This window comes from Artibeus jamaicensis, unplaced genomic scaffold (assembly GCF_021234435.1).
Source record: "Artibeus jamaicensis isolate MK-2021 breed Jamaican fruit bat unplaced genomic scaffold, CSHL_Jam_final contig_233, whole genome shotgun sequence".
NCBI classification, from domain to species: domain Eukaryota; kingdom Metazoa; phylum Chordata; class Mammalia; order Chiroptera; family Phyllostomidae; genus Artibeus; species Artibeus jamaicensis.
The window spans coordinates 6,581,563-6,606,193 of record NW_026521486.1 but is presented as its reverse complement, the minus strand read 5'-3'; the positions used below and the strand labels follow the sequence as shown (position 1 = coordinate 6,606,193).

Here is a 24,631-nt window from a genome sequence, read left to right as displayed (position 1 = left end):
CTCTTCTGGCTTCCTTGCACCTGGGGTGCACACATCTGCATTTTCAGAGGTGATTCAGTGACTGCTCCACGGACTGGGTGACTTCACCAGACATTTAGCCCTCACAGTTCTGGAGGCTGGATGTCCAAGGTGGAGGTGTTGGCTGGGAGGTCACTCCTGGGGCCTGTCCTTCTGGGTGCAGATGGTCACCCCCTCCCTCTGCCCTTCTATGGCCTTTCCCCTGTGGGTGACTGCTGGTGAGACCATGGCATCCCTCTGTGTGTCCCAACTCACTGTTCCTGTAAGGACATCAGTCAGATTAGATCAGGTCCACCCTCAGTGTCTTGTTTAAGTTTGATCACCTCTAGGAAGGTCCTCTACAATGCAGTCTCATTCTTTGCCCCTGGGTATAAGACATTCGTTTGGCTGGGGGACCCAGCTAAGCCACACAGTGACTGGAGAGCTTTCTGAGTGAGTTTAATGTATGCTGGAGCCTTGTCCCATGTGTCTGACTATGGCTGATAGCCTTTGCGTCCCTGTACCTGGGTGCCAGATATGGCAGACCCTGGCCAGCCAAGTCCGTCTGGTGTGCCTTACAGTGAGAATGAATGCACAGGCGACAACAATCCTACGTATAAAAAGGGAACAGGCGTGACTACTCTCTCAAGGGGAGAGTGCCTAGGGTGCCTCGGCCACTCCCTGAAGAGGGGAGTGCCAAGGCTTCAGCCAAGGCTATCGGCCGTTGGAGTCAACACACCAGTGTGGGTGGAACGCCTGCAGCAGCCCAGGTAAGGGCCGAGGACCCCGAGTGCTTTTCGGAGGGCGTAGGGTGTGTTGTATTTTAGGGAAAATGGGTATCTTTTCAAGGTCGCCCTTTCTTGTGACCACACTTTCTTTAGTAAGCAGAAGCCTTGCTCTCTCTCTCTCTGGGAATTGCCGCACCCATGGGTAGAGGTCAAACAGTTAAGAGCCACAAGGTCGCTCGCCGCAACAAAGACACCTTTGACAGGATGAGCTGGACGTGGGCCAGGAAAGAATGCTAGGTTTCCTGCCAACTGCAAGCAAAAGCCCACGCAACAAGAGGCACACTGTAAAACCACTCACAAGCCCATCCCCGAGGCACAGTCCCCAATCAGGTTTTAGGCTCGGGAGAGAGAGCAATGAACTTTCCTTTCGATTAGCGTTTTTACAAGAGCCTCTGTATATTCTTTTTTTTTTTTAAGCTGCTTTTTGCAGCCCTTTTGATTCTGCCTTTTCTCTCCGCCTGCCTGTGAACAAAAAAGCAGATAGTAAATGAGTGTTTCTGTTTCAACTGGACTCCAAAGATTGCTTTGAGAACTCAGTTAGTTAACAGGGTTGTTTATGAGTGTCTCAGCCTCTTGCTGGGCACTGAAGATAAAAGGCATCTCCTCCCTTTGGCTTGAATTCTCAAGCATTCCTATGTGAGTAGGGGCCTTGCGGAGGTGTCTGGGGTCAATCCCCACGACGTGTAGGGGCCTCATAGGGACTTCCAGTCTCAATAATTTAACTCTGGGCTCAGTCCAGGAGCGCGACATAAAGGTTGGTCCCCTGGTACTTCGAGCCCCCCTCACAGTTTTAGATGTGTGGGAAAAACCTGAAACCCATAAGCAGGGTTAGGGTGCCCTGGACACCAGGCAGCCCTCCCTGATGGTTTTCACCAACAGTACATTTCTGACCCACCACACTATACTCCCCAATAGCTAATTAGCTAGGGTTTAATACGGGCTGCAGAATCTGAACTGGCAGAAATTGAAAGTAAAATGGAACTTTTTAACAATAAGTATAGGCTCTCTAAAGAAAAAGAGCTGTGTTTTATGCTTATATGACAGTTTTTTAAAAAAGCTACTAACTGTCTCCCTGATAAAGACTCTTTGGACTTAGTTATTTAGAAAAAAGTTGGGCAGAAGTTCAAACAGCACCAGGTGGTGTGAGATAAAGACTAGTGTCTCACTCTCTCCTTTAGGAGATTTAATTAGAAAATACTGGTTTGCCTGAATTTTATTTTTGTTTCTGTTTTAAAAGTAACATCTCAGTCTCAAAATGTTTCAGTAGATAGAATGAGATCTCTAATATTGTTACATCAAAAAGATTCTACTTAGAAAGGATTTAAATTAATTATTAAAGAAAGAAAAAGATCTCACTTCCCTCAGATAGTAAAAAATGCAGGAATGAAAACAATGAGACAATGTGTCTTTTAACCATTCTGAATCCTCTTTCTGAAGACCCAGGGACTGCTTCAGTCCTGGGAACAAGCTATGCCGAGCTTAGCATCTTCCTCCCTCTTCTTCAGCCTCCCTAAAAATTTTCAAGGGCTCTAGATAATGAGAGAGCAGCTGTGCCTGTTCCCTTTTTCCACACAGGATTGTTGTCAGCTGTGCATTGATTCTCGCCGTAAGCCACAACAGGTGGACTCTGCCGGACAGGGTCTGTAACATCTAACTCCCAGGTTCTGCCCACCGTGACCCTGACCCAGCCTCATTCATTCCAGAGGCTGGGCCCCAGGAGCTCCCCAGCCCCCTCACACTCCGCCCCTCTGCACCCTTTCCCACATCACACGGGGGGGGGGACACTGGGGGAGCTGCCTCCTAGGGACTCCAAGGAAGAAGAAGCAGGAAAAAAATTAGTGGTGCATTTACATTGACATTAAACAAATTTTATAGTAACAGTAGGATTGGGCTTGAGAGGGTGTCTGTGACCAGAGCTTCCCAAAAGCAGGACAGAAAGCAAAGGGCAGTTGGGAATTAGGCCAGAGACATGGCCGCTGAGGCACTCAATGTGGACCGTGAATGAAGGTGTCTGGTCCTCGGACCTCAGAGTTGAGGACTCGGGGACTGTCCTGGGGAGGAACTGGGTCAAGTTCCAGTCAGGGTGGACTGGGCCATGGGGCCATCGACAGGGAGCAGGTGACGATCCTAATATTGTCACAGGTGGGCACAGGTAACCAGGTTCTTGGTGATCATGGACAAATAATTGAACTGAACACACAGAATTTATAGCAGAAAGAGAGAGAGTGCAGATTTATTAAGCCACAGCACACTCCACAGAACATGGGAGTGGGCTACCTCCAAGCAGAGAGATGGATCCCTCAGGACTGGAGGAACTCTATTCTCTACAATAGTTTTTTAAGATTTTATTTATTTATCTTTAGAGGGGAAGGGAAGGAGAGAGGGAAAGAAATATCAATGTATGGTTGCTTCTTGTGTGTCCCGTGCTGGGAACTGGCCTGCAACCCAGGCATGTGCCCTGACTGGGAACTGAATCGTGATCCTTTGGTTCGCAGGCCCATGCTCAAACCACTGAGCTACACCAGCCAGGGCAAGAACTCTATTTTTATAGGGCGATCTTTCCTGGCTAGTTTTGGTGGGCTTTTACTGCACATATACAAGTAGTCGTATTACTTTAAAGCTACTGCCCATGTGGTCTCCCATGACTTTCCTTGATTGGCCACTGGAGAAGGAGGTCACACAATGTTAATTTATTATAACGCTATTATAATGAAGGAGGAGTCATATAATATTTGCACAGGTGCATTCATGTGTCACCATAATTCAGCACTTTTCCAGAAAGCGGGAACAACTGGGCCTAGAACCGGGTCTCTGTCCTGTATTGATGTCCTTTATCTTAGCCCTGGGGAACCTCTGGAGTTTCCTCCTTCCTGACCATCTCCTGCCTCAATATGGTGGGATTCTGGGCAGATAGCTGGGCAGAAGGAAAAGCAAGAGGAAAAGTATGTATTGGGAAATATGTCCTTCAAATCATTTTGCAGATGTCTTGGGTGTTCCATGGACCAGCTCTTTCCCTCCTGATCTTGGCCATCCTGGTGTAAATTGCCAGACACTGGTCCCTTCACTCCCCTTCCCTGGAGTAAGTTGAGGATGACGTCCGCCCTCTTCTGGCACAATTGAGGCACTGGCTGTTGGGAGGGCAGGACACTAGCATCCCCTTGGACTTGCCTGAACAAGAGGGGCCTCGGGCTTTAGAGAGCCCAAAATCAATTATCCCAAAAATATCCATTCTAGCTGGTTTTTCCCAAATTAGGATCCATTGCCCAACTGGCCTATATCTCTGTATCATTTTTTTAAATTTAGAATCATCCTTATTTTCCTAATGTGAATCAAAGGGACTCAACTGTTGTCCTGTAGAAACATTCTGGATTTCTCTGGTTCTTTGTTGTGAGCCAGCTGGTTCTTTGTTGCTAATTATTCTTGTGTCTAACATACATCCCTCAGTAACTCAGATGCAGCAAGCAGCATAGAAAAAAGGAAAGAAAGAAGGAGAAAAAGAGAGAAAGAAAAGGTAAAGGAAATGGGGATTATGGAAATAAAGGATTCACTTAATGAGAATTTCTAGAACATTTCACCAACTAGATGTGGGGGCGACTTTCTCGCAAGCCCCCTCCCCCCCGAGTGCCATAGACACGAGTGCATGTGGCCGAGACATGCTGTGATCTGCTTGGGGAGGAGAAGTAGGCAGTGGCCAGTTTCTCCTAGGAGAAAAAAACCCCTCCCCCTTCCCCCCCCACTCCCGGGCTTTTATTGGGCTGTAATACACAGGAATAGAGGGCAGCAAGGATCAAACAGTAGATAACATTTCAAAGAAATCTGAGGGCTTACTATGAATCCGAGTCTGTCAGGAATAGAGTTTTAAGGTTTCCTGCTCGAACCCCTAACATATGAATGAAAGCACTCTTAGCAGAGCAGAGTTCACAGGTTTATCAGGAAGTCTTTGTGATGCCAGATTTTTCCCCAGGACACTCTCTAGCAAGGCAAGGAGCTGCACCTCTCCCCAACAGGTTTTCAGGCTTAAGGGGATTAGAGCCAGGAAGTGCTTCTCCCAGAGAACATGGGGACTCGGGCTTTGTCAAAGCCGAGGATGGGGGGAGGGGTGGGGGGGTGCGAGAGTCCATTGCTCCTTGTTGCAGCCCCTCGAGTCCTTCCATGAAAGCCTCGCAAGTGATTGAGTCTGGCTTAGGTTGCCCCCTGCTGTGAGGGGTCTTACCCGTCATTGACTTCCGTCCAAGCTTTGGGGGCAGGGAGAGAAAACTGAGGCAGCATTTGCTACCAGAGACAGGCTGTGTCTCCTGTGGCTGGCATTCCAAAGGTTGTCCCTCGCCCTTAGCCACAAGGGGTCGAGATACAATTCCTAGAACCAGGCAGAGTGGTCTACAACAACTAGAGGCATCACATTCTCTTTAGCACACCTGGAACAGTTATGAAAATTGATCATTTAACCCACCAAAAAAAATCTACCTTTATTTAATGTTGAAAACTTGAATTGAAAAAATATTTTCTGAATATTTTTGGAATTACTGCCATGTAATTCCAAAAGAAGTCTGTAACAAAAAATAGAAATTAAGAGTCCCCTTTAAATAATTCATGGATAAGAGAAAGTGTGGTAATTTTAGAATATGCTTAGAAGTGAACAATAATAAACAATTTCACATATGAGAATGTATGATACACTTATATGACGTAAAAGGCTGAAAAATCAGTAAAACAAACATTCAACACAAGAAGTTCATAAGACAACAGCTGCATAAACTCAAAGAAAGTAGGAAAAGAAGACCAAAGAGATAACGAGAAATACACAAAATAGAAAGCAACCACAAAACAGATGCGAGTAACAGAGCCAACTTCCGGTGCTTTGAAAAGGCTGACAGAACTGGCAAACCCCTGGAAAGGCTCTCAGGAAACAGAGAGATGGAACCATATACTATTGAAAGGAAATGTGATTTCAGGCAAAGAATAAATCTGAAATATAATAGGGAATATTATGAGCACCTCTTTGCCAAAATACAAGCAAGAAGTCCCAGTTTGCAGGTACATTAGTTCCCGGTCGCTGCTGTAGCAAATTAACCCAAATTTAATGAATTAAAACAACATGAATTTGTTCCTTTGGGGTTCTGGAGGTCAGAGTCCAAAGTCAGTTTGGCTGGGCTGAAAGCAGGGTTCCTGCTGGAGGCTCCGAAGGGAGAACCCGCTTCTTTGCCTTTTCTAGCTCCTTAGGACCACCTGCGTTCCATGGCCCGTGGCTCGTGGCCTGTGGCTCCTTTCTACATCTTCAGTGCACATCACTCCCACCTGTGGGGCTATGGCCACACCTCCTTCCTCTGGCCCTGACCTTCTTGCCTCCCTCTTATAAGGACCCATGTGATTACATGGGGGCATCCAGAATAATCTCCCCATCTTAAATTCCTTGGTTGACCCACAGCTGCAAACTCCCTTTTGCTATACAAGGTAACATGGGCACAGGTTCTGGGAGTAGGATGTGGACATCTGCTGGGGAGCATTTTCCAGCCTACCACACTAGGCATGTGTTCTAATCACTGGACTTGATCTTCCTCCTTCTGGCTGCAGGGATTCCTGTTATGTTCCCCAACCAGCCTGTTGGGACTGAGGTCTGACCTCTGGAACATTGTCAAGGGCAGGGGTCCAGCAGGTGGAGAAAGGCAGCAGCTCACACCATGTGCCAGATGTTCATGGGTGGGCTCTACCTGTCACCCCACCTCTGAGAAATCCCAGGAGGAAAGCTCTCTGCCTGGAGTCAGTGCAGGTGTTCAGATCTGTGACGGTTTCCAAGGAGCTGCTTTCAAGTCATTATCACATTGTTCTGTAAGATTACTTAATCTGGAGTGGCCTCATGTGTTGATTCTCTTGACTTCCTGTTGGGAACATCCTGCCTTGTTTCAGAAGCTGTAATACCCCAGGGCTAAGGCTGAGTGGGAGACCTTGGGACCACAAGCCGCTAAGGAGACAAAGCTTATCTTCCTTGCAGGAGCACCACCTCTGTCCACCATTATTTCACCCTTCTTGGCCTAGGATGGATGAATGGTTAGCCAATGATGGGTAAGATTCCTCAAAGGAGGGACAGCCTAAGACAGGCACAGTCACAAAGTGCCTTCAGGGAAGAACTTGGGGGGCTATAGGAAAAGGGGGTGATGGACCCTCACCCCTTGGCTTTGACATAGCCCAAGTCCTCATTCTGTCTGCAGGAAGTCTCCTAACCTCTTTTTAAAAAATATATTTTACTGATTATGCCATTACGGTTGTCCCGTTCCCCCCTCCATTCCCCTCAACCCTGCACATCCCCTCCCCCACCATTACCCCCCTTTAGTTTATGTTCATGTGTCACAAGTTCTTTAGATTCTATATTTCCCATGCTATTCTTGCCCTCCTCCCTGTCTATTTTCTACCTACCGTCTATGCTACTTATTCTCTGTACCTTCTCCACCCTTCTCCTCCCAGTCCCCTCCATGGTGCTAACCCTCCATGTGATTTCCATTTCTATGGTTCAGCTCCTGATCTAGCTGTCCTCTTAGTTTGCTTTTGTTTTAGGTGTGGTTGTTAATAACTGTGAGTTTGCTGTCCTTTCACTGTTCATATTTTTTATCTTCTTTTTCTTAGATAAGTCCCTTGAACATTTCATATCCTAAGGGTGCCACAGTCCAGCCACAGCAGGGTCCAGGGATTCCCAAAGGTGGGTAAGGCGTCAGCGATGGGTAACAGATGACAACATGCCTCAAAGGACAGTGAAGCTCTGTTCCGTTTATTGCAAGTACGAGCAGGTTTTTGTATTTTCATTTTAGGTAGTGATTAACATTTGCAGGTGTATAGCATGATCAGTTAAGCAGAAAAAATCAATACAAAGGTAACCAGGAGAAGTACAAGAATTTCCATAGTTTCAGTTATATTAAACAAAAATTGTTTTGACCAGGAGAACCATTAATCAGACAATTTGAAATAGCTCTATGTACAGAGTTTGAATGTCTTATTGTTTATTAAAGGTCTAGAATTTGGTATGGGGCAAAAGGTACGCTAGACCGAGCAGAGGTTAGGAAATTTATTGTAGAGCCTTTGTGATGTCTAACTTAGCTATCTATCTTTCTGTCCAAAATGTTTCTCTATGTACTATGGACTCTAACTCCTTGGTAATTGTATCTATGTGCTTAGTTTGTAGTATCTAACAAGCTTCTCCTGTTTCTTTGCCTACTAAATTCTAATTAATATATATTCCTGTTCAAGGTAAAGGAGGGGCTGTTACTCCAACAACTTTTAGACATTCAGGGGCTATTTCATTAGAGGGGATTAACTTGGGGGAGCGCTCTGGGTAATTCTGGCTCCCTGCTACCTAATATTAACTTGTCCTGCATCTGCTTAACTGGGTCAGGGAAGGAAATATTCTTCCCCTTGGACTCACTGGACATTGTGGGCCTTTCCTCCTCTGGGCCCCCAGAGAGGGTATTATTTTGGGCAAAGACCAAGGTGGCATTTTTCTCAGTCTGACCTAGTTGTTGGTCAGCTCTGAGAATAGCCATCATTTCTAGGAGATTCCAAATTATCAGAAAAGTAAACTTCAGAATACCGAGAGTCAGCACAAACACAATCAACACCATATATCCACTTATGCCACGTCCACCTGGCCGGAACATGCTTCTGTGAGGTCGTAGTCCCCATGCCGTGACTTTGTCAGACGACATGGTTAGTGTTGGACGTGGCATAAGGGCCTGGTGATGATGAACTCCTTGAATTTGACCTTATCTAAGAAGCACTTTAACTGCCCTTCCATTCTAAATGAAAGTTTTGCTGGATAGAGCAATCTTGGTTATAGGTCTTTGGATTTCATGACTTGGAATACCTCTTTCCAGCCCCTTCTTGCCTGTAAGGTCTCTTTTGAGAAATCAGCTGACAGTCTGATGGGAACTCCTTTGTAGGTGACTGTCCCCTTATCTCTTGCTGCTTCTAGGATTCTCTCCTTCATTTTAATCTTGGTTAATGTAATTATGATGTGCCTTGGAGTGTTTCTTCTTGGGTCCAACTTCTTTGGGACTCTCTGAGCTTCCTGGACTTCCTGGAAGTCTATTTGCTTTGCCAGATTGGGGAAATTCTCCTTTATTATTTGTTCAAATAAGTTTTCCACTTGTGGCTGTTCCTCTTCCCCTTCTGGCACCCCTATAATTCAGATGTTGGAGTGTTTAAAGATGTCGTGTAGGTTCCTAAGCCTCTCCTCATTTTTTTGAATTCTTGTTTCTTCATTCTTTTCTGTTTGGTCATTTTTTTCTTCCTTCTTGTCCACTCCCTTGATTTGAGTCCCAGTTTCCTTTCCATCACTATTGGTTCCCTGTGCATTTCCATTCATTTCAATTCAATTAGCCTTGATTTGTTCCTCTAATTTGTGACTAAAATCAATCAGTTCTGTGAGCATCCTGATTACCAGTGTTTTGGACTGTACATCTGATAGGTTGGCTATTTCTTGTTCACTTAGAGTTATGGGCTATGGAGCTCTGAATTGTTCTTGAGCCATGTTTTGATCTGTTTGTGCCTGTTACGTATGAGGGGCAGAGCCTTAGGTGTTCACCAGGGTGGAGCAACCCATTTGCTGGGTTGTGACGCTGTATGTGGCGAGGGGGGGGGCTCAGAGAGGGGCAATGGCGTTTGTCCAGCTCTCTCTCAGATTTCAGGCCCCTCTGCTATTTCCCACAAGCTAACTGGGCCCCCCTAGTGCCAGCTCCCAGGTGTGTGGGCCTGTGCACCCTCCAGGACCCTGTGGGTCTCTCCAACAAACTCTCTGTGAGCCTGGGAGCTTCTCCCGGCACCTCGACCCCAAAAGTTTCTCCAATTGGTGCTTTCAGGCATTAACTTCTGGCACTGGGGCCCTAGCCTGTGTGGTCTGTCTCACTGCTTGCTCCTTCGCCTGGTTTATCTGAGTGTGAATGTGTGACCACAGTCAGCCAGCCACCTTGCGCCCCCACTGGGTCTGCCCGCTGCCACCCCACACCTGGGATCCTCCAACTGCTGCCTGTGCTCCTGGGTCAGTCCAGCCACTTTTGCCTGCCGGACTCCGCTCCACCAGCCGCTGACTCCGTCCCTCTTACTGGTCTGGCTGAATTGTTCATTGTTGTCAGACTTCTGTACAGTTCAATTTAATGTGTTTTGGCTGTGTTTTTGTTACTAAAACTTTGTTGTCTTTAAACTTGGTTGTGCGAGGAGGCACAGTGTTCCCACCTATTCCTCCATCTTCAAGTCTCCTAATCTCTTGGCTGCCTTACCTGCCCCACCTGACTTAAACCTGAAACAATGCTGGAGGGTGGTACAGCCCTGAGCAGGAACCAGAGGTTCCCCGGATCAGGCCTAAGAAAGAATGCATAAAATCCTATGAAACCTGCTTTGCTAAGAATGTCCTCAATTTTCTGATAAGAGTCCAAGCATGACTTGAGCTTGTTTCCCAAAGTTTTATGGCCCTTTAGCTAACTGACCCTGACTTAGAACAAGCCCTCATAGTTCTTTGGATGTTATCTGTTGTTTGATCATTATTGCCTGACAATGATGAATGAAGACATTCCTTGAGGAAATGCTCCTGGAAAAGCAATAAAAGCCTGTCTCCACAAGGGTTGAAGTGCTCTCTCACTGAGAGAGTGGCCTTGCCGTCCCTTTTCTCCACAGGACTTCTGCAGTCCTAATGAAGTTGTTCATCGCATCCACAACACCACAGACACTGCTGGTGCGAGTGCACATCAACTTCCTTTCTCAGCATTAGATTTCTTTGTAGGTTTTGGGAATTGGGGCTTGCAGACTCATTTTGAGAGGAAACTCTTCAGTTTTCTTTATCTCTGTCCCTCCACCCACCAGTACCCACCCTGGTCTGCATTTTCAGTTGCTGGGTCTCTCAGGCCCCTGGCCTGACCCCGTTGCACAGTGGTAGCTTGTATGATTCCTGTTCTGGGGTTAGGTGGGGCTGCGACCATTTGCTTACACAGCAGAGGGAGGTTAGCATTGCCCCTGGTCAACAAGCTTTGTGTTCTCCCCTCAGAGAACAAACTGACAGCTGTCAGAGGGGAGGGTTTGGGGATGGGTGAAAAGACGAAAGATAATTAAAAAATAAATAAATAAACTCAATGCTTGGAAAGAATATTTAAAGAAAACAATATAAGTAGATGGGGTGTGTTTGTTTATTTGTTCTGCCTTTACTTATGCTTTAGTTGCCAAAAATGAAAACAAAAATAGTGATAAAATAGAAATGGGTGAAATATAAGTATATATAATGATTTGGCACTTTTAATTATACGCAAAAATAACACCCTGTTCTTCAGTGTATATATATTTTGGTTCAGAAAATATTGGATGACTAAGTGATTTAGAGACTTTTTCTAATGACATGATAAGAAGTTTTCATTAGCAGTTTTCATAGGGAAGATGGGACATTCCCTAGAAAAATCAAAGGTGATTCCACGTTGCTAGTCTAAGGAACTGAGATTTAAGAATTCAGAGGGGTGAAGCAGATTCTGGAGGCAAAGACAGGGAGGTGAATCCTGAGACTTGAGACAGAAGAAAAGGAAGACAGAGGCAGAGAGCAAGCAGAGTGGTCCAGACTTTGTCGTTCAAGGCCTTCAGTGATGGGTAGGAGGAAGAAGGACTGCCAGTTAAGGAGTTTTGCTGTGAGAGGCATCACACTAAGAGTGGAGTCTTGAAGATGGAGGGGTCAGCCCTTGCGGGTGCCACAGGTAGGCCAGCAAGAAAGGGTCAGCCACACTCTGGGCTCCACTCTTGTCTTCCCTTGCTGGGTACTCTTGTCATTGACCTGAGTAGGAGGCTTGAAGCAGAAAAGCACTGTGACTTGGCTTAAAACTTGATCTCCTGCAAATCCACAAATGCCCAGCCCCTTGGTATCTGCTTGTCCCACAAACAGACCACTGAATGTTCCATTTGCCATGCACAGGTCCAAATGGAAAGAGTTCCTGGGGAATTTTTGGATTGCAGCCCTGAGGGGAAGGTTCTACCAGGTCAGAGCAGGAGTTCTGGAGTAGGTCCAGTTAATCAAGAAGCAGGAGGCAAGCCAATGAGAGGAAGGGAGGCTCCTCCCTCAGACCAACTCTTGTAAAAGGGCAGTAAGGCCAAGGGCTAGTATCAAAAGTACTCACCTGCATGGGCCAGGAGGGGGAGGTCTGGAGCTGTCCGTGGTGCTGAACCACAGCTGCTGATCTCCAGTGCTACTCCATTTTCCACATGGGGCTTTGGGGACTCCTGTGCACCCCCTCCCAGGAACTGGGAACCAAGTGAGCCAGGAGATGAGAGCCAGAGAGAAGAAAAAAAACATACTTAGTTCTTATGAAATTCTGCTGCTGAGACCTTTCCAAGAGAAGAAAACAGGACTTTCCCTTGTCATCATTTTTTACAAAGTTTTACAGTCATCTAGTCCTCTGGGAAGCTGGGAAGCACATGATCCCACCCAAGGGCGAGTTTAGAGATGCGCATGGAGACACAGGACTCTGGATTCCTTGCCAGTGTATACAGTAGGTGTAATATGTGCTGGTTGACTTGACAACTCGTTGGGTGTGAGAGAAAGAGCCAGAACTCAGTACATGGAAGAAAGTTGGCTTTCACCCCTGCCATGAAGGAAGGCAAAGGGGCTAACATTAGAGATTCAACTATGTCAGCCATCTGATTCTAGGTTTTCAAATTTAGTCTTTATGGGAGAGTCCTCACGAATTTCCCAGTCAGCCATCAGGTGCATAGACACAAGCCTCCTGAGTGGGATCCCACTGCTCTTCTGTGGTGAGTCTAGGGCTCAGACGCAGGTCCTGACGCTCCCAAAGGCCACATTTCCTCCACCTCCTCTGACTAATTTCTTCTTATGTGGCAGAGATTCACAGTGCAATCAGGGCCAGGTGGTCTTGTAGTGCACACAAGCATCTTGCTCATTGTCTGGAGACACGTTTAAAGGTTGGAGAGAAGGAGAAGCTGATTTAGTGAGGGCATCTACTGCCAGTCAGTGTTTGGGACCAAGAACTTAGGTCTCTGTTCTGAGAGACGAGGAGGCTCTCAGCAAGGCTCATGTCTTTCCACTGTCTCCATAGCTCATACATGTTTCAGCTTTGGACAGCAAAGTAACGAGTAACTTCTAATGATGGAGAAGTCATTAGGATCCCCAACAAAGACACAACAGCCCTGGCATGGGGATGAGGTACAGCCCAGGTGACGAGGTATGAGGTGTAATCTGAGCTATGGCCATGTTTTTTTCTCCAGCTCCTGGACGAATCAGCTCGGCAGCCACCCAGATCTCAGTGAGATCGAGACGTGCAGCCAGCCCTGGGTGTGTGACAGGCCAGCTCTCTCCTCGTGACACCGGGAAACAAAGGTTTTTCTGTCTACCAGGGGCTTACCCTGCTGCTAGTTGGTCCACTTCAGTGTTGCTTTCCACTCACTGGGGAGCATAGTCTGTGTTGCTTTTATAAACTGACCTTGGAAGGTACTCTTAGAGAAGGTGTCACGATGTTCCAAAGGATTTGTAGACACACCTTGAATTACTTACTGAACCAGTGTCTCCTTTGCTGCCTCTTCTCTCCTCTCCCACACTGGTGGGCCCTCAGGCTTCCATGGCTAACTGGACCAGGTGTGGAACCTGGTGCAAGATCATCTCTTCTTTTTTTTAAAATTTTTTTATTGATTATGCTGTTACAGTTGTTCTATTCCCCCTTTCATTCCCCTCCACCATTACCCCCCCTTTTAGTTTATGACCGTGTGTCTCAATTCCTTTAGATTCTACATTTCCCATGCTATTCTTGCCCCCCCCATCTATTTTCTATCTACTGTCTATGCTACTTATTTTCTGTACCTTCTCCCCCCTTCTCCTCCTCCCACTCCTCTGTTGCTAACCCTCCTTGAGATCTTCATTTCTATGTTTCCACTCCTGATCTAGCTGTCCTTTTAGTTTGCTTTTGTTTTAGGTGTGGTTGTTAATAACTGTGAGTTTGTTGTCCTTTCACTGTTCATGTTTCTTTAAACTTCTTTTTCTTAGATAAGTCCCTTTAACATTTCATATAATAAGGGCTTGGTGATGATGAACTCCTTGAATTTGATCTTATCTGAGAAGCACCTTATCTGTCCTCCCATTCTAAATGAAAGTTTTGCTGGGTAGAGCAATCTTGGTTGTAGGTCTTTGGATTTCATGACTTGGAATACCTCTTTCCAACCCCTTCTTGCCTGTAAGGTCTCTTTTGGGAAATCAGCTGACAGTCTGATGGGAACTCCTTTGTAGGTGACTATCCCCTTAGCTCTTGCTGCTTCTAGGATTCTCTCCTTCATTTGAATCTTGGCTAATGTAATGATGATGTATGTGCCTAGGTGTGTTCCTTCTTGGGTCCAACTTCTTTGGGACTCTGTAAGCCTCCTGGATTTCCTGGAAGTCTATTTGCTTTGCCAGATTGGGGAAATTCTCCTTTATTATTTGTTCAAATAAGTTTTCCACTTGTGGCTGTGCCTTTCCCCCTTCTGGTACCCCTATAATTTGGATGTTGGAGTGTTTAAAGATGTCCTGGAGGTTCCTAAGACTCTCCTCATTTTTTTGAATTCTTGCTTCTTGACTCTTTTCTGTTTGGCCATTATTTGCTTTCTTCTGGTCCACTCCATTGATTTGAGTCCCAGTTTCCTTTTCATTGCTATTGGTGTCCTGTGCAATTCCATTCATTTCAATTAGTTTCGCCTTCATATATTTGTCTAATTTGTGGCTATAATCAACCAGTTCTGTGAGGATCCTGATGACCAGTGTTTTAAACTGTGCGTCTGAGAGTTTTGCTATTTCTTCATCGCTTAGATCTATGGGCTCTGGGGCTTTGAGATCTTGCGACATTTTTGGTCTGTTCTGGCTCTTTAAGTGTGAGAAGCGGCGCCTTGGACTCCCAGGTCGCTGGGTTGTGATGCTGTATGTGGGGGCGTGGTCAGAGCGGGGACCTGGCGACCCCCTCTGCTGTTTCTCACAGCTGGGTGAGGATTAGCGTCTCAGGTGGTTCACCTGGGCCGGGCCACTCAGAGTCGCTGGGTTATGACGCTGTATGTGGAGGTGGGGTCAGAGTGGGGAACTGGCGGCGCCCTCCACTGCCGCTTGCCGCGGGGACCCGCCAGGCAGGTCCAACCGCCCACTCCCTCGCCTGTCCGCCCACGCACAAATGCGTGACCACAGTCAATGCGCAGCACCGCTCCCCCACTGTCTCCCCCGCAGTCGCTCGCCTTATGGCTCGCTCGGTCGCTCACTAGGTCCAACCCTGCGCCTGGATTCCGCGCGTCTGGATTCCGTGCCTGAGTCCGTCTGACCGAGACCTCCTGTGCAATTCCGCTTCACCAGCCGCTGGTTTCGCCCCTTACCGGTCAGGCTGAAGAATTTGTTGTTAACGGACTTCCGAAAAGTTCAATTTTCCGTGTTCTGGCTGTGTTTTCTGTTGCTAATATTTAGTTTTCTCTAAACTTGGTTGTGTGAGAAGGCACGGCACATCCACCTATGCCTCCATCTTGGCGGAAGTAGATCATCTCTTCTGGATTTTTAAATTACTTCCTTTAAGCCCAAGCCAAGGTGCAGGTGCATTTTGTTGAGTTCAGATGCTGTGGTCTTCTCCGTCAGTTTTAGCTGCTGGACATGGAAGGTCAGGTAGACCTGGGGTGAGGGGCCCATTTTGGGGCAGAAATGATAGTTTTTGTGTAAACAGAGAAACCAGACTGATGAGAAGCTAGAAGGAAGGAACAGAAGAGGCAGAAGCAGAGAGAGGATGAGGCACACAGAGGTGCTGCCTTGGGAACATCCGTCTGCAGGGGACACTGACATGGGGTTGGAGACTGGTGCCTGGTGAGCACAGAGTTCAGAACATGGCACAGCAGGACGTCCGTCCTGATGCTCCATGCCACTGGCTGATCATTACCTCTGGGGGAATCGGCGAAGGAGAGATTTATTAGGGGTAAGAATTTGTAGTAACTGTGTGAGCATCTGCAACTAGAAGCACGTGGATTTGCAAAGAATAATCGTTAGGTATTAGATCTTTAAAGCATCGTCTTTAGGCACAATTCCTCAGAGTTTTCACACCATGGATCACTAATTTGTACCCCTCCCCCCAAAAAAAGGCTGAATTCATCAATGATTTTAAATTACAAGGTAGTATTCTACATGTTAAGAATAGTCTGATGTCAGTGAGAGCACCCTTCTGCCTGGCCTTCTCGTTGCTGCTTGGTTGACTTTTTTTGCCATTAAGGTAGAGGTGGGCGGATCTCTGGGTTCTACCCCAGCCACACCGTGATTGGCTCAGGAGTGCCACGTGACCAAGCCTGTTCAATCAGTGTGAATCCTGGGATGCTGGCTGCGAAATCTTGGACACAGCTGCTCTGGGTTCTTTGAGTGGAATGGGGAGAAGATGTGGGGGAGCTGTGGGGCCCGGTGCTGCTGTAATCATTTTTCTACCTCAGGGGAAGGAGTTGGTGTGGAAGGAAGCCAACAGAGGAGGACAGAGCCACGGCGCCTGCAGGGAAACGGAGCCAGAGGCCTGACATCACAGATAAACCCATCAGTCCCCTTTTGTGTTTAATCTCCCTGGGCCTGGTTACTGCGTCCCTGGCTGACACCTTGCTGATCTGTGTTCTGTTTCTTTTTCTTGCAGTGTGCTGAAAAAATGTGCGTTTAACTGCAAGGAAGAGATGATATTGGTATCTTCTTTGTATCATTACATTTAATGCACATTAAGGGCATCTAGAATGCATTTTTTCTTACATCAACTCCGCTGTGTGAAGAAAGCAGTGCTTGGAGCACCGACTGCATTCACAGAGCAGAGCCCATCCTCAGGGCGGTGGGACCCCTTCTACTCTGGCCCTGACCCTGAGGTAGGGTTCCTGGCACGTGACTCACGGAGTAAATAATCGATAAGTAAAACCCTCTTACCAGACTAGGAACAATAAGCAGGGTTGACCCCAGTCAGGCCACAACAAGAAGATGCCAGGACAAGTATGAACCAGTGGGACAAGTAACCTGCTCTTTTTCACCCATCACGGACCCCTCTGTCTTCTTCTCTCTCAAAATCAACCCATTAAAAAGGAAAACCATTCAGTAAAATTAAAGCGTCTTCATATGCAAAGAGCATAAGCTGAGAGCCTGGCCACACAGGGAAGCACAGCATCTGCCCTGTGACTGCGGGAGGCCTCCCACCCCAACATGTGAAAACCCGACTGGGTGACAGGGACCAGAGCAGCAGCCCTCTCTCCCCACCACGGGAAGGCTGAGGGGACTTGCACAGGCCACCAAGCACAGAACCAGGAACTCCAAGCACATCTGTCCCTGACCCAGAGTCTAGACTTCTCATCACCTGGGTCATTCAACAGGCTGTGAGGGGCCAGCACTGGGTGTGGACTGGCCCTGGGGCCAAGGGCTGTGGGAGGGGCTCCAGCCAGCTCCTCCCAGGGGAGCAGGGCCTCTGTCCTGCTCCCTGCAGCAGGGCCGGTCCCACCCACCTCTGTCATGCTCACTTTCACTTTCCCTTTGCAAGGATGTCTGTCCTGCTGGCCAGAGGGGCCTGTGTGCAGCAGGGGAGGAGTTCTGCCAGGGGGCAGGGCCCAGGAAGCAGGGAGGGTGGGTCTGGCCACAGGAGGCCCACAGCCCGGGGGGGCCCCCCCCCACCCTGCAGCCCCTGCAGGAAGAGGTGGGGCCTGAGCCGAGGAGGCTGGGAGGCCTCAGACCAGGGACTTTCCTGAAGTAGGAGCCTTCTGGGCACAAAGGCAGAGCCAGTGCTGGGGACAGAAATCAGCAGAGAAACAGCCAGGCAAGAGGACGACGTCATGGAGCCCTGGCCCAGGTACTGCTGCCCACTCTGTCCCCTCTGTAGCCCCTTCCTGCACAGTGGGCCCTGTGGGGTCTGTCCTCAGCCTTGTCCACCCACCACCCTGGCTTCTCCTTCCTCTGGGCTCCTTCCCTCAACTCCCACTCCAATGGGGGTCTGTGCCCCATTCTGGGGATGTCCCCACTCTTGCTGTTCAATGGCCCCTCCCACAATGCCCCCAGGCTCTGTCCTCTGGTCCCCCTCTCAGTCTGCCAGTCTGTGGGGCTGAATGTCCCCTCCCTGCCTATGGGGACTGTCCCAGCTACATTTTCTGTGCATTCTTAAGAATTAGAATGAAATTGAGGGATGGGCGGGCAGTTGGTGAGTGTAGTTGGAAGGACTTCGACCCATTTTCTGTGCTGTGGACCCCAACACACACTCCTTGTGAGAGCAGCTCCCTGGGCCAGAGGGTCTGTGAGTCTCTGAGACAGCCCCACTGTGTGCAGAAGAGTGAAGCCACTCTGCTCCCAGACAAGGCCACGCCCTTGGCATTTGTAAGCTCAGCGACCAGCAGCTAGAGCAGAGAACAGGGCCACTGGTGGTCAGAGAAACGCCCGCCGTGCACAACTGGGTGGCAAAGGGCGTCTCCCCACACAGGGCACACACTGCCCTGCGCAGTCTGTGGCTGTGACTACCCTCTGTCACCCACCTGCCCCGGGACTTGACCAGGCCGCTCCTTGTCTTGCCCTGCTTCTTCCTCTATGAAATGGAGTGACTCCCAGAGAATTCTGGGGAGGAGAAGGGGAGTTCACATACTTGGAGCCCTGAGAACAGTGCCGGAGCCTGTGAATTTATTTGTTAGCTTGAGTTAAAAAACTTGCATAGGACAAAGGCTAGGCACGAATGTACCTGCATTTAAAAAACTAGAATTTGGGGGGGGAGGTGGTGCCGTGGACACCAGGCTCTTCCACAGCATCAGGAGACAAGCATGGCAGGGACCTACACCCAGAGATGGCAGTGGGCAAGGTTTATTCTGGTGGAAGCCTGCCCCTGGGTGTCCAATGTCCCATCTCCATTCGTCCCTCCATGGAAAAAGTTCAACCGAGTCTTCGGCCAGGCGGAAACCAAGGCCTGTGTTTACAGTTCCTGTTTCATATCAGACTGAGACCTTCGGTGGCCGTGCCTCTGCTGCAGGCCCACACAGCCGCTACACCCACACAGCGGCCCTGTTCCTGAGAGACACAGAGAGAGAGAGAGAGAGAGAGAGAGAGAGAGAGAGCTCATGCAGAACAACAGTGTTTGCACAAGTCACCCGGAGCCAGAGACAGAGAGCGCTTCCCTGTTCCTCTGGGATTGTATCACCAGGGAAGGGCCAGCAGCTTTTTCAGAATATCCAGTCAACTTCTTGAACTTTCCTGACCTCTGAGGGCCCACCCCCTAGTGAGAATGACAGGCCTCTGTGGGCAAGCACCTCCCCCTGCCCTGGGGAGAGTCCCGGTGCCCCTGGGACTCAGCTGCCCAGAGCAGAGCCCTGGAGTGTGGGAAGGAGTCCGTAAGGCTGCGGAGCCCGGCTGAGCGAGCAGGCTGAGGCCCCCAGTGCACTAAGCTCGGTGTCTGATGGCCCTTGCTGGCGTCCTTGCTAACAGGTGGCTGACCGCCTGTGGGGACACAGCACCGTACTGCGCATTTCCATATTCACATGGGTTGGGGATGGGTGGGCAGGAACCTGGGGTGGGGGTGGGTTGTGCTGTTGGAAGCAGCAGAGCTGGGATCCCATGGGAGAGGACACGGGTCCCTGCTGCCCCTGCAGACCCCTCCTGTTCCTCTGCCCCTTCAGCCTGCCTGGGAGAAAGTAGGTGGAAGGGGGAGGGGAGGCATAGCACCAGGGGGTCAGGGGCCCATGTTGAGGCCAAGCCAGATGGGAGAAAGCCCGGGAAACACTCTGCATTTGCTGTTTTCTCGCTTGCCCCCACCATCCTAATGGACAGGTTACCTCCCAAGACCTACAACTTCAATTTCCGCAACCTGCGAGAGGCCCCCGACCGAAACGCCACCTACCTCTGCTTCGAGGTAGAGGAAGAACAGCATGACTGCCCTGAGGACTACTACTGGGGGGTTTTTCGAAACCAGGTACAGGACCCACAGTCCTGTCCTTTAAGGCACAGATGTGGAAAGTAAACAAGTAAAATATCAGAGCCTTCTCCCCACACCATTGTCTTCAGGTTTAGGCCTTGAGGTCCCCACTTGATCCCCTCAATCCCGGTGCACCCTGGCATTGGACTGGTCCACAAGGCCTCTTTTAGAGAGTCTGCTGACCATCGGTCTGCACCTCATCCCGGGCTTCTGCAGTCTTGGAGGGAGGGGCATCTGAGAGAGTCGGGCCTGCTGAGCACCAGCTCCTTAGGTGGCCCCAAGCGGTGGCCTGGTGGCTGGGTCCTCCCCAGCTGCACCCCTGACTCCTCCAGACCCAGCAGGTGTGAACCCCAGAGAGGAACCCACTCCCATGCCCTGCGGGCCCCCTGCCTGCTCTGGGCCTGGGCCCAGGTCTCCCTGGAGGAGGAGGCAGCCTCAGCAGACACGGCCCCCCAGCCTGCAGCCAAGCCCTGACCCCACTGTGCCCTGTCCCTGCACCCAACAGCCCTCCCACCTCCTAAACGGCTACCTGGAGGAGCCTCTCCATGCAGAACAGTGCTTCCTCTCTTGGTTCGATGACCAGTATCTGTCTCGTCGTGTGAATTACCATGTCACCTGGTTCATGTCCTGGAGCCCCTGCTTAGAGTGTGCAGAGGAGGTGGTCCATTTCCTGGGGGAGCACGAGAACGTGAGCCTGAACATCTCTGCCTCCCGCCTGTACAAGTGTGAGGACGAAGACCAGCAGCAGGGGCTTCAACTACTGCACCAGGCAGGGGTCGAAGTGGCCGTGATGTCTCCAGAGGGTGAGAGCAGAGGGAGCCGGGGCAGGACTGTCTGGGGGATAGGACGGGGCTGGGGGGCACCTGGAGTTTCCCAGGGAGAGTGAGTGGAAGGGGAACTTGGGGATCTGAGGCAGGAGTGATGGCACCTTGCAGGGAGGAGACCAGGCCCTGAGGGGCGAGGCCAGGGGAGGGTCAGGACAGAGGGGCTCCCTGGCCAGAGCTGACTGCCGTCTCCCCTCTTTGCATCAGAGTTTGAATACTGTTGGGACAACTTCGTGGACCACCGTGGAAGGTCCTTCAGGTATTGGAAGGGTATACGTCGAAATTATTATGCTCTGAAGAAGATGCTTGAAGAAATCCTCTGGTGAGTGTTCCCTCAGCCCCCTTGCCACTTCTGCTCCCTCCTGCGCCCCCTCCCCTCCCACCACCTGCACCCCAGCTCTGTCCTCTCTGCCTCTCTCTCCTTCAGGTGCCCCCCACACCCATTTTCCCTTCACCCCTCAAGGCCTCCCTCTCCCCCAGACAGGGGGCCCCACCCCTTAACTGGGCCCTCCCACTTCACCACAGTAACCGAATCCTGTTATTAAAATGAACACCAATGGGCACAAAGTGCAGGAGTGTCACAGCAGACAGCGATGGCACTTGGCTGCCAGGGCTTGCTTGAGGAGCTCTGTGGCCCAGCCCCTGCCCCCCGAGTGCCCCTACCTTTGGGGCAGCTAGAATCCAGTAGCTGTGTCTCAGTCATGGTGCTGCTCCCCTGGGAACAGCTCTTCCTGCTCAAGTCCCTCTGTCTCGGGAAGGTGGGTCAGAAGTGTCTGACGTGCTGTCTCCTTGTCAAGCAGGGGATGACTTCGGGGTCCGAGGGGCCTCCCGAGTGTGTTGCAGGAGGAAGACTGCGTCCCTGGGGAGCCCAGCCCCGCTGTGGGCCCCAGGCTCTGAGTCTGATTGGAGGGAAAACAGGCTTCTCTCCAGGTCTCTGAAGCCGCCCTTGTCCTGCTCCCAGCTGCATAGAAATGCTCGCCTTCTGGCTTTTGGAGGAGACAACTTGGAGAGGGCTTGCTTTTCTCTTCGTTCACTTTGGCCAAATCCAATAAAGCTTCTGTGACTCTGGGCTCCAGTGTCTGACTCTTCTGGCTTCCTTGCACCTGGGGCGCACACACCTGCATTTTCAGAGGTGATTCAGTGACTGCTCCACGGACTGGGTGACTTCACCAGACATTTGGCCCTCGCAGTTCTGGAGGCTGGATGTCCAAGGTTGAGGTGTTGGCTGGGAGCCTGTCCTTCTGGGTGCAGATGGTCACCCCCTCCCTCTGCCCTTCTATGGCCTTTCCCCTGTGGGTGACTGCTGGTGAGACCATGGCATCCCTCTGTGTGTCCCAATGTTCTCTTCTTGTAAGGACATCAGTCAGATTAGATCAGGTCCACCCTCAGTGTCTTGTTTAAGTTTGATCACCTCTAGGAAGGTCCTCTACAATGCAGTCCCATTCTGAGCCCCTGGGCGTAGGACACTCTCATTTGGTGGGGGACCCAGCTGAGCCACACAGTGACTGGAGAGCTGTCTGAATTTGATACAAGCTGGAGCCTTGTCCCGTGTGTCTGAGTCCCAGGTTCTGCCCACCGTGACCCTGACCCAGCCTCATTCATTCCAGAGGCTGGGCCCCAGGAGCTCCCCAGCCCCCTCACACTCCGCCCCTCTGCACCCTTTCCCACATCACACTGGGGGGACACTGGGGGAGCTGTCTCCTAGGGACTCCAAGGAAGAAGAAACAGGAAAAAAATTAGTGGTGCATTTACATTGACATTAAATAAATTTTATAGTAACAGTAGGATTGGACTTGAGAGGGTGTCTGTGACCAGAGCTTCCCAAAAGCAGAACAGAAAGCAAAGGGCAGTTGGGAATTAGGCCAGAGACATGGCCGCCGAGGCACTCAATGTGGACCGTGAATGAAGGTGTCTGGTCCCCGGACCTCAGAGTTGAGGACTCGGGGACTGTCCTGGGGAGGAACTAGGTTAAGTTCCAGTCAGGGTGGGTTGGACCGTGGGGCCGCCAGCAGGGAGCAGGAGATGATCCTTGTGTGGTGGGATTTTGGGCGGGCAGCCGAGGGGAGGGACAAGCAAGAGGAATGCATGTACTGGGAATATGTCCATAAAATCATTTCAGAGAATGTCTTGGGTATCCCACCAGGCAGCAGTTTGTTCCCTGACCTTGGCCATCCTGGTGTGTGGTGCGAGGCACACGGTGGCTTCACTGCAGACCACACACTCTTGACCATCTGGGTCATTGAACTTGGCCAGAGAGTGCTGCCAAAATCACCTTCTCGTCCCGGAGAAAAGGACAAAGCAGACGGTCTGCCTCAGAGACCCATGGGGACCTCCAGGAGGTGTCTTCCAAGGGAGTCGCTTGTCCCACTCCCGACCCCTCTTTGTTTCCCGCTCACACCCAGCACCTCCAGGAATACTGCAGCCAGGGCAGGATGCAGCCCGGGCTCCTGCAGCCCCGCAGCCAGCAGTGGGCACTCACCTCCAACAGGCGTGACCTGGCGTTGACTTTGGAGTGGGTACTTCATGGGCCCGCGGACCTGCACAGTGGCCGGCTCTCTGCTGCGCCACCCTCAGGATGTGCAGGGACTTTGTCCTCCTGGCCCAAAATGTATTCACAAGTAACGTCTGCGTTCTGTCAGCTAGATGGGGGAAGAGGAAGAGAAAGGGGCAGATGACCAAGCTAGCTGCTCCTAAAGAAGGGTCCCTCCCAGACACTGCTCTCCGAGGTTTATTTTCATACCTCCCTGACCAGGGCCCAGTTACTCGGCCACACCTAGCAGCAAAGGAGTCTGGGAAATGTGGCCTTTATTTCCGTTGGCTGTGTAACTTGCTAAAAAGCAGGGGTTATACATTCTGAAATAGGAGCATTAACATGGTAGATCAGCCCTGCCTGGTGTGGCTCACTGGATGAGCACTGGCCTCTGAACCAACACATCGCTGGTTCAATTCCCAGATGAAGCAAATAGCTGGGTTGCGGGTGTGTGAGATTCTTTCCCTCTCTCTCTCCCTTGTCCCCTCTCTAAAAATAAATACATACATAAAGATACAGTGGCACAATGTGCAATCTCCACAACATACATAACAAAGTTTTCAATGATAAATGTGAAAAATGCATGTACTAGGTCGGAGAGTATCCCTCCGACATTCACGTCCTCCCCAGAACCTCCAAAGGTGGCCTCACTGGAGAGAAGGTCCCTGCACACAGAATTAGTTCAGGTGAGGTCACGCCGAAGTGAGTGTGCCCTTCATCAAATACGGCTGGTGTCCCAATAAGACGAGGAGACCCCAGGACAGGGACTTGCGTGAGAAGGGCAGGTGAAGACAGAGGTTGGATGCACATTGAATAAGCCCAGGTTTCAGCCGCACTGGAGGGGAAAGGCCCCACCTGTGGCCGACACGGCAGCCTGCAGAGGAAGCTCTGGCCACCAGGGCTGTGGAAGGGAAGGCTCGTGTTGCTTAAAGCTGCCCAGTGTGTGGTAGTTTGTAAGGCTGGTCAGGTTGTGAAGTCCACCCTGCCTTGCCCCCTCGTAGCTGAGTGGCCCCGGGCAGAGTCACCTGGTCTCAGTCTCCCACATTGGTCAGCGCTCTGCTGACAGTCACAGGTCACAGGCTGATGAGTCCTGGGCAGCTCCTCCCATGGCCATGCGGGCACATCACAGTGGGGAGCCTCTGACACCATGTCCTTTCTCCCGGTGTGGGGGCCCTTGGAGCAGAGTGGAGCCTTCCCTTGTGCTCTGTGAGCCCAGAGGTACTGACCTCCTGCCAGCAGGCAGCCCCGTCCTGCAGCCTCCACTCCACCACTGACCTGTACAGCATGAACCAGTTCCTGAAATCGGCCCCTCCAGAAAACCCGAGACAGGCATGAGGGTCTCCTCTGCCAGACGGGGAAACTGAGGCTCTGAGGAGCTGTGGGTCTTGTCCTTGAGCCTCAGAGCTGGGGAGGAGTCCAACCAGGACCCACCCCAGGCTCTGCCCCTCGCACCCCCTGGGTCTCGTCTCTTCTCACCCAGGAGACCTCCTGCTGCCCATTCAGACGAACAAACACTTTCCTCTGTTGCTGCCTTTGAACAGGAGAGTCCCCTGTCCCGCCACTTCTTCCTGGTTCCCAAGTGCC

General features: G+C 50.4%; 1 protein-coding gene and 1 long non-coding RNA gene across 2 annotated transcripts in view; both read left to right on the top strand.

Moving 5' to 3' along the window:
* LOC119045901 (DNA dC->dU-editing enzyme APOBEC-3F-like) overlaps nt 1-21,586 on the top strand; it is a 28,521-nt gene extending 6,935 nt beyond the window's left edge. Inside the window, exons 8-12 of the mRNA XM_053662005.1 lie at nt 17,501-17,596; nt 19,549-19,690; nt 20,199-20,496; nt 20,725-20,839; nt 21,315-21,586. Coding sequence (XP_053517980.1) covers nt 17,501-17,596; nt 19,549-19,690; nt 20,199-20,496; nt 20,725-20,839; nt 21,315-21,324 — 661 coding nt within the window. The 3' untranslated portion in view covers nt 21,325-21,586. The remainder of the gene's footprint in view (nt 1-17,500; nt 17,597-19,548; nt 19,691-20,198; nt 20,497-20,724; nt 20,840-21,314) is intronic.
* LOC128626836 (uncharacterized) lies at nt 726-17,031 on the top strand. Its single transcript, XR_008390915.1, has 3 exons — nt 726-767; nt 13,020-13,131; nt 16,221-17,031. It is a non-coding gene; the product is annotated as an uncharacterized LOC128626836 (long non-coding RNA).
* Nucleotides 21,587-24,631: the final 3,045 nt, after the last annotated feature.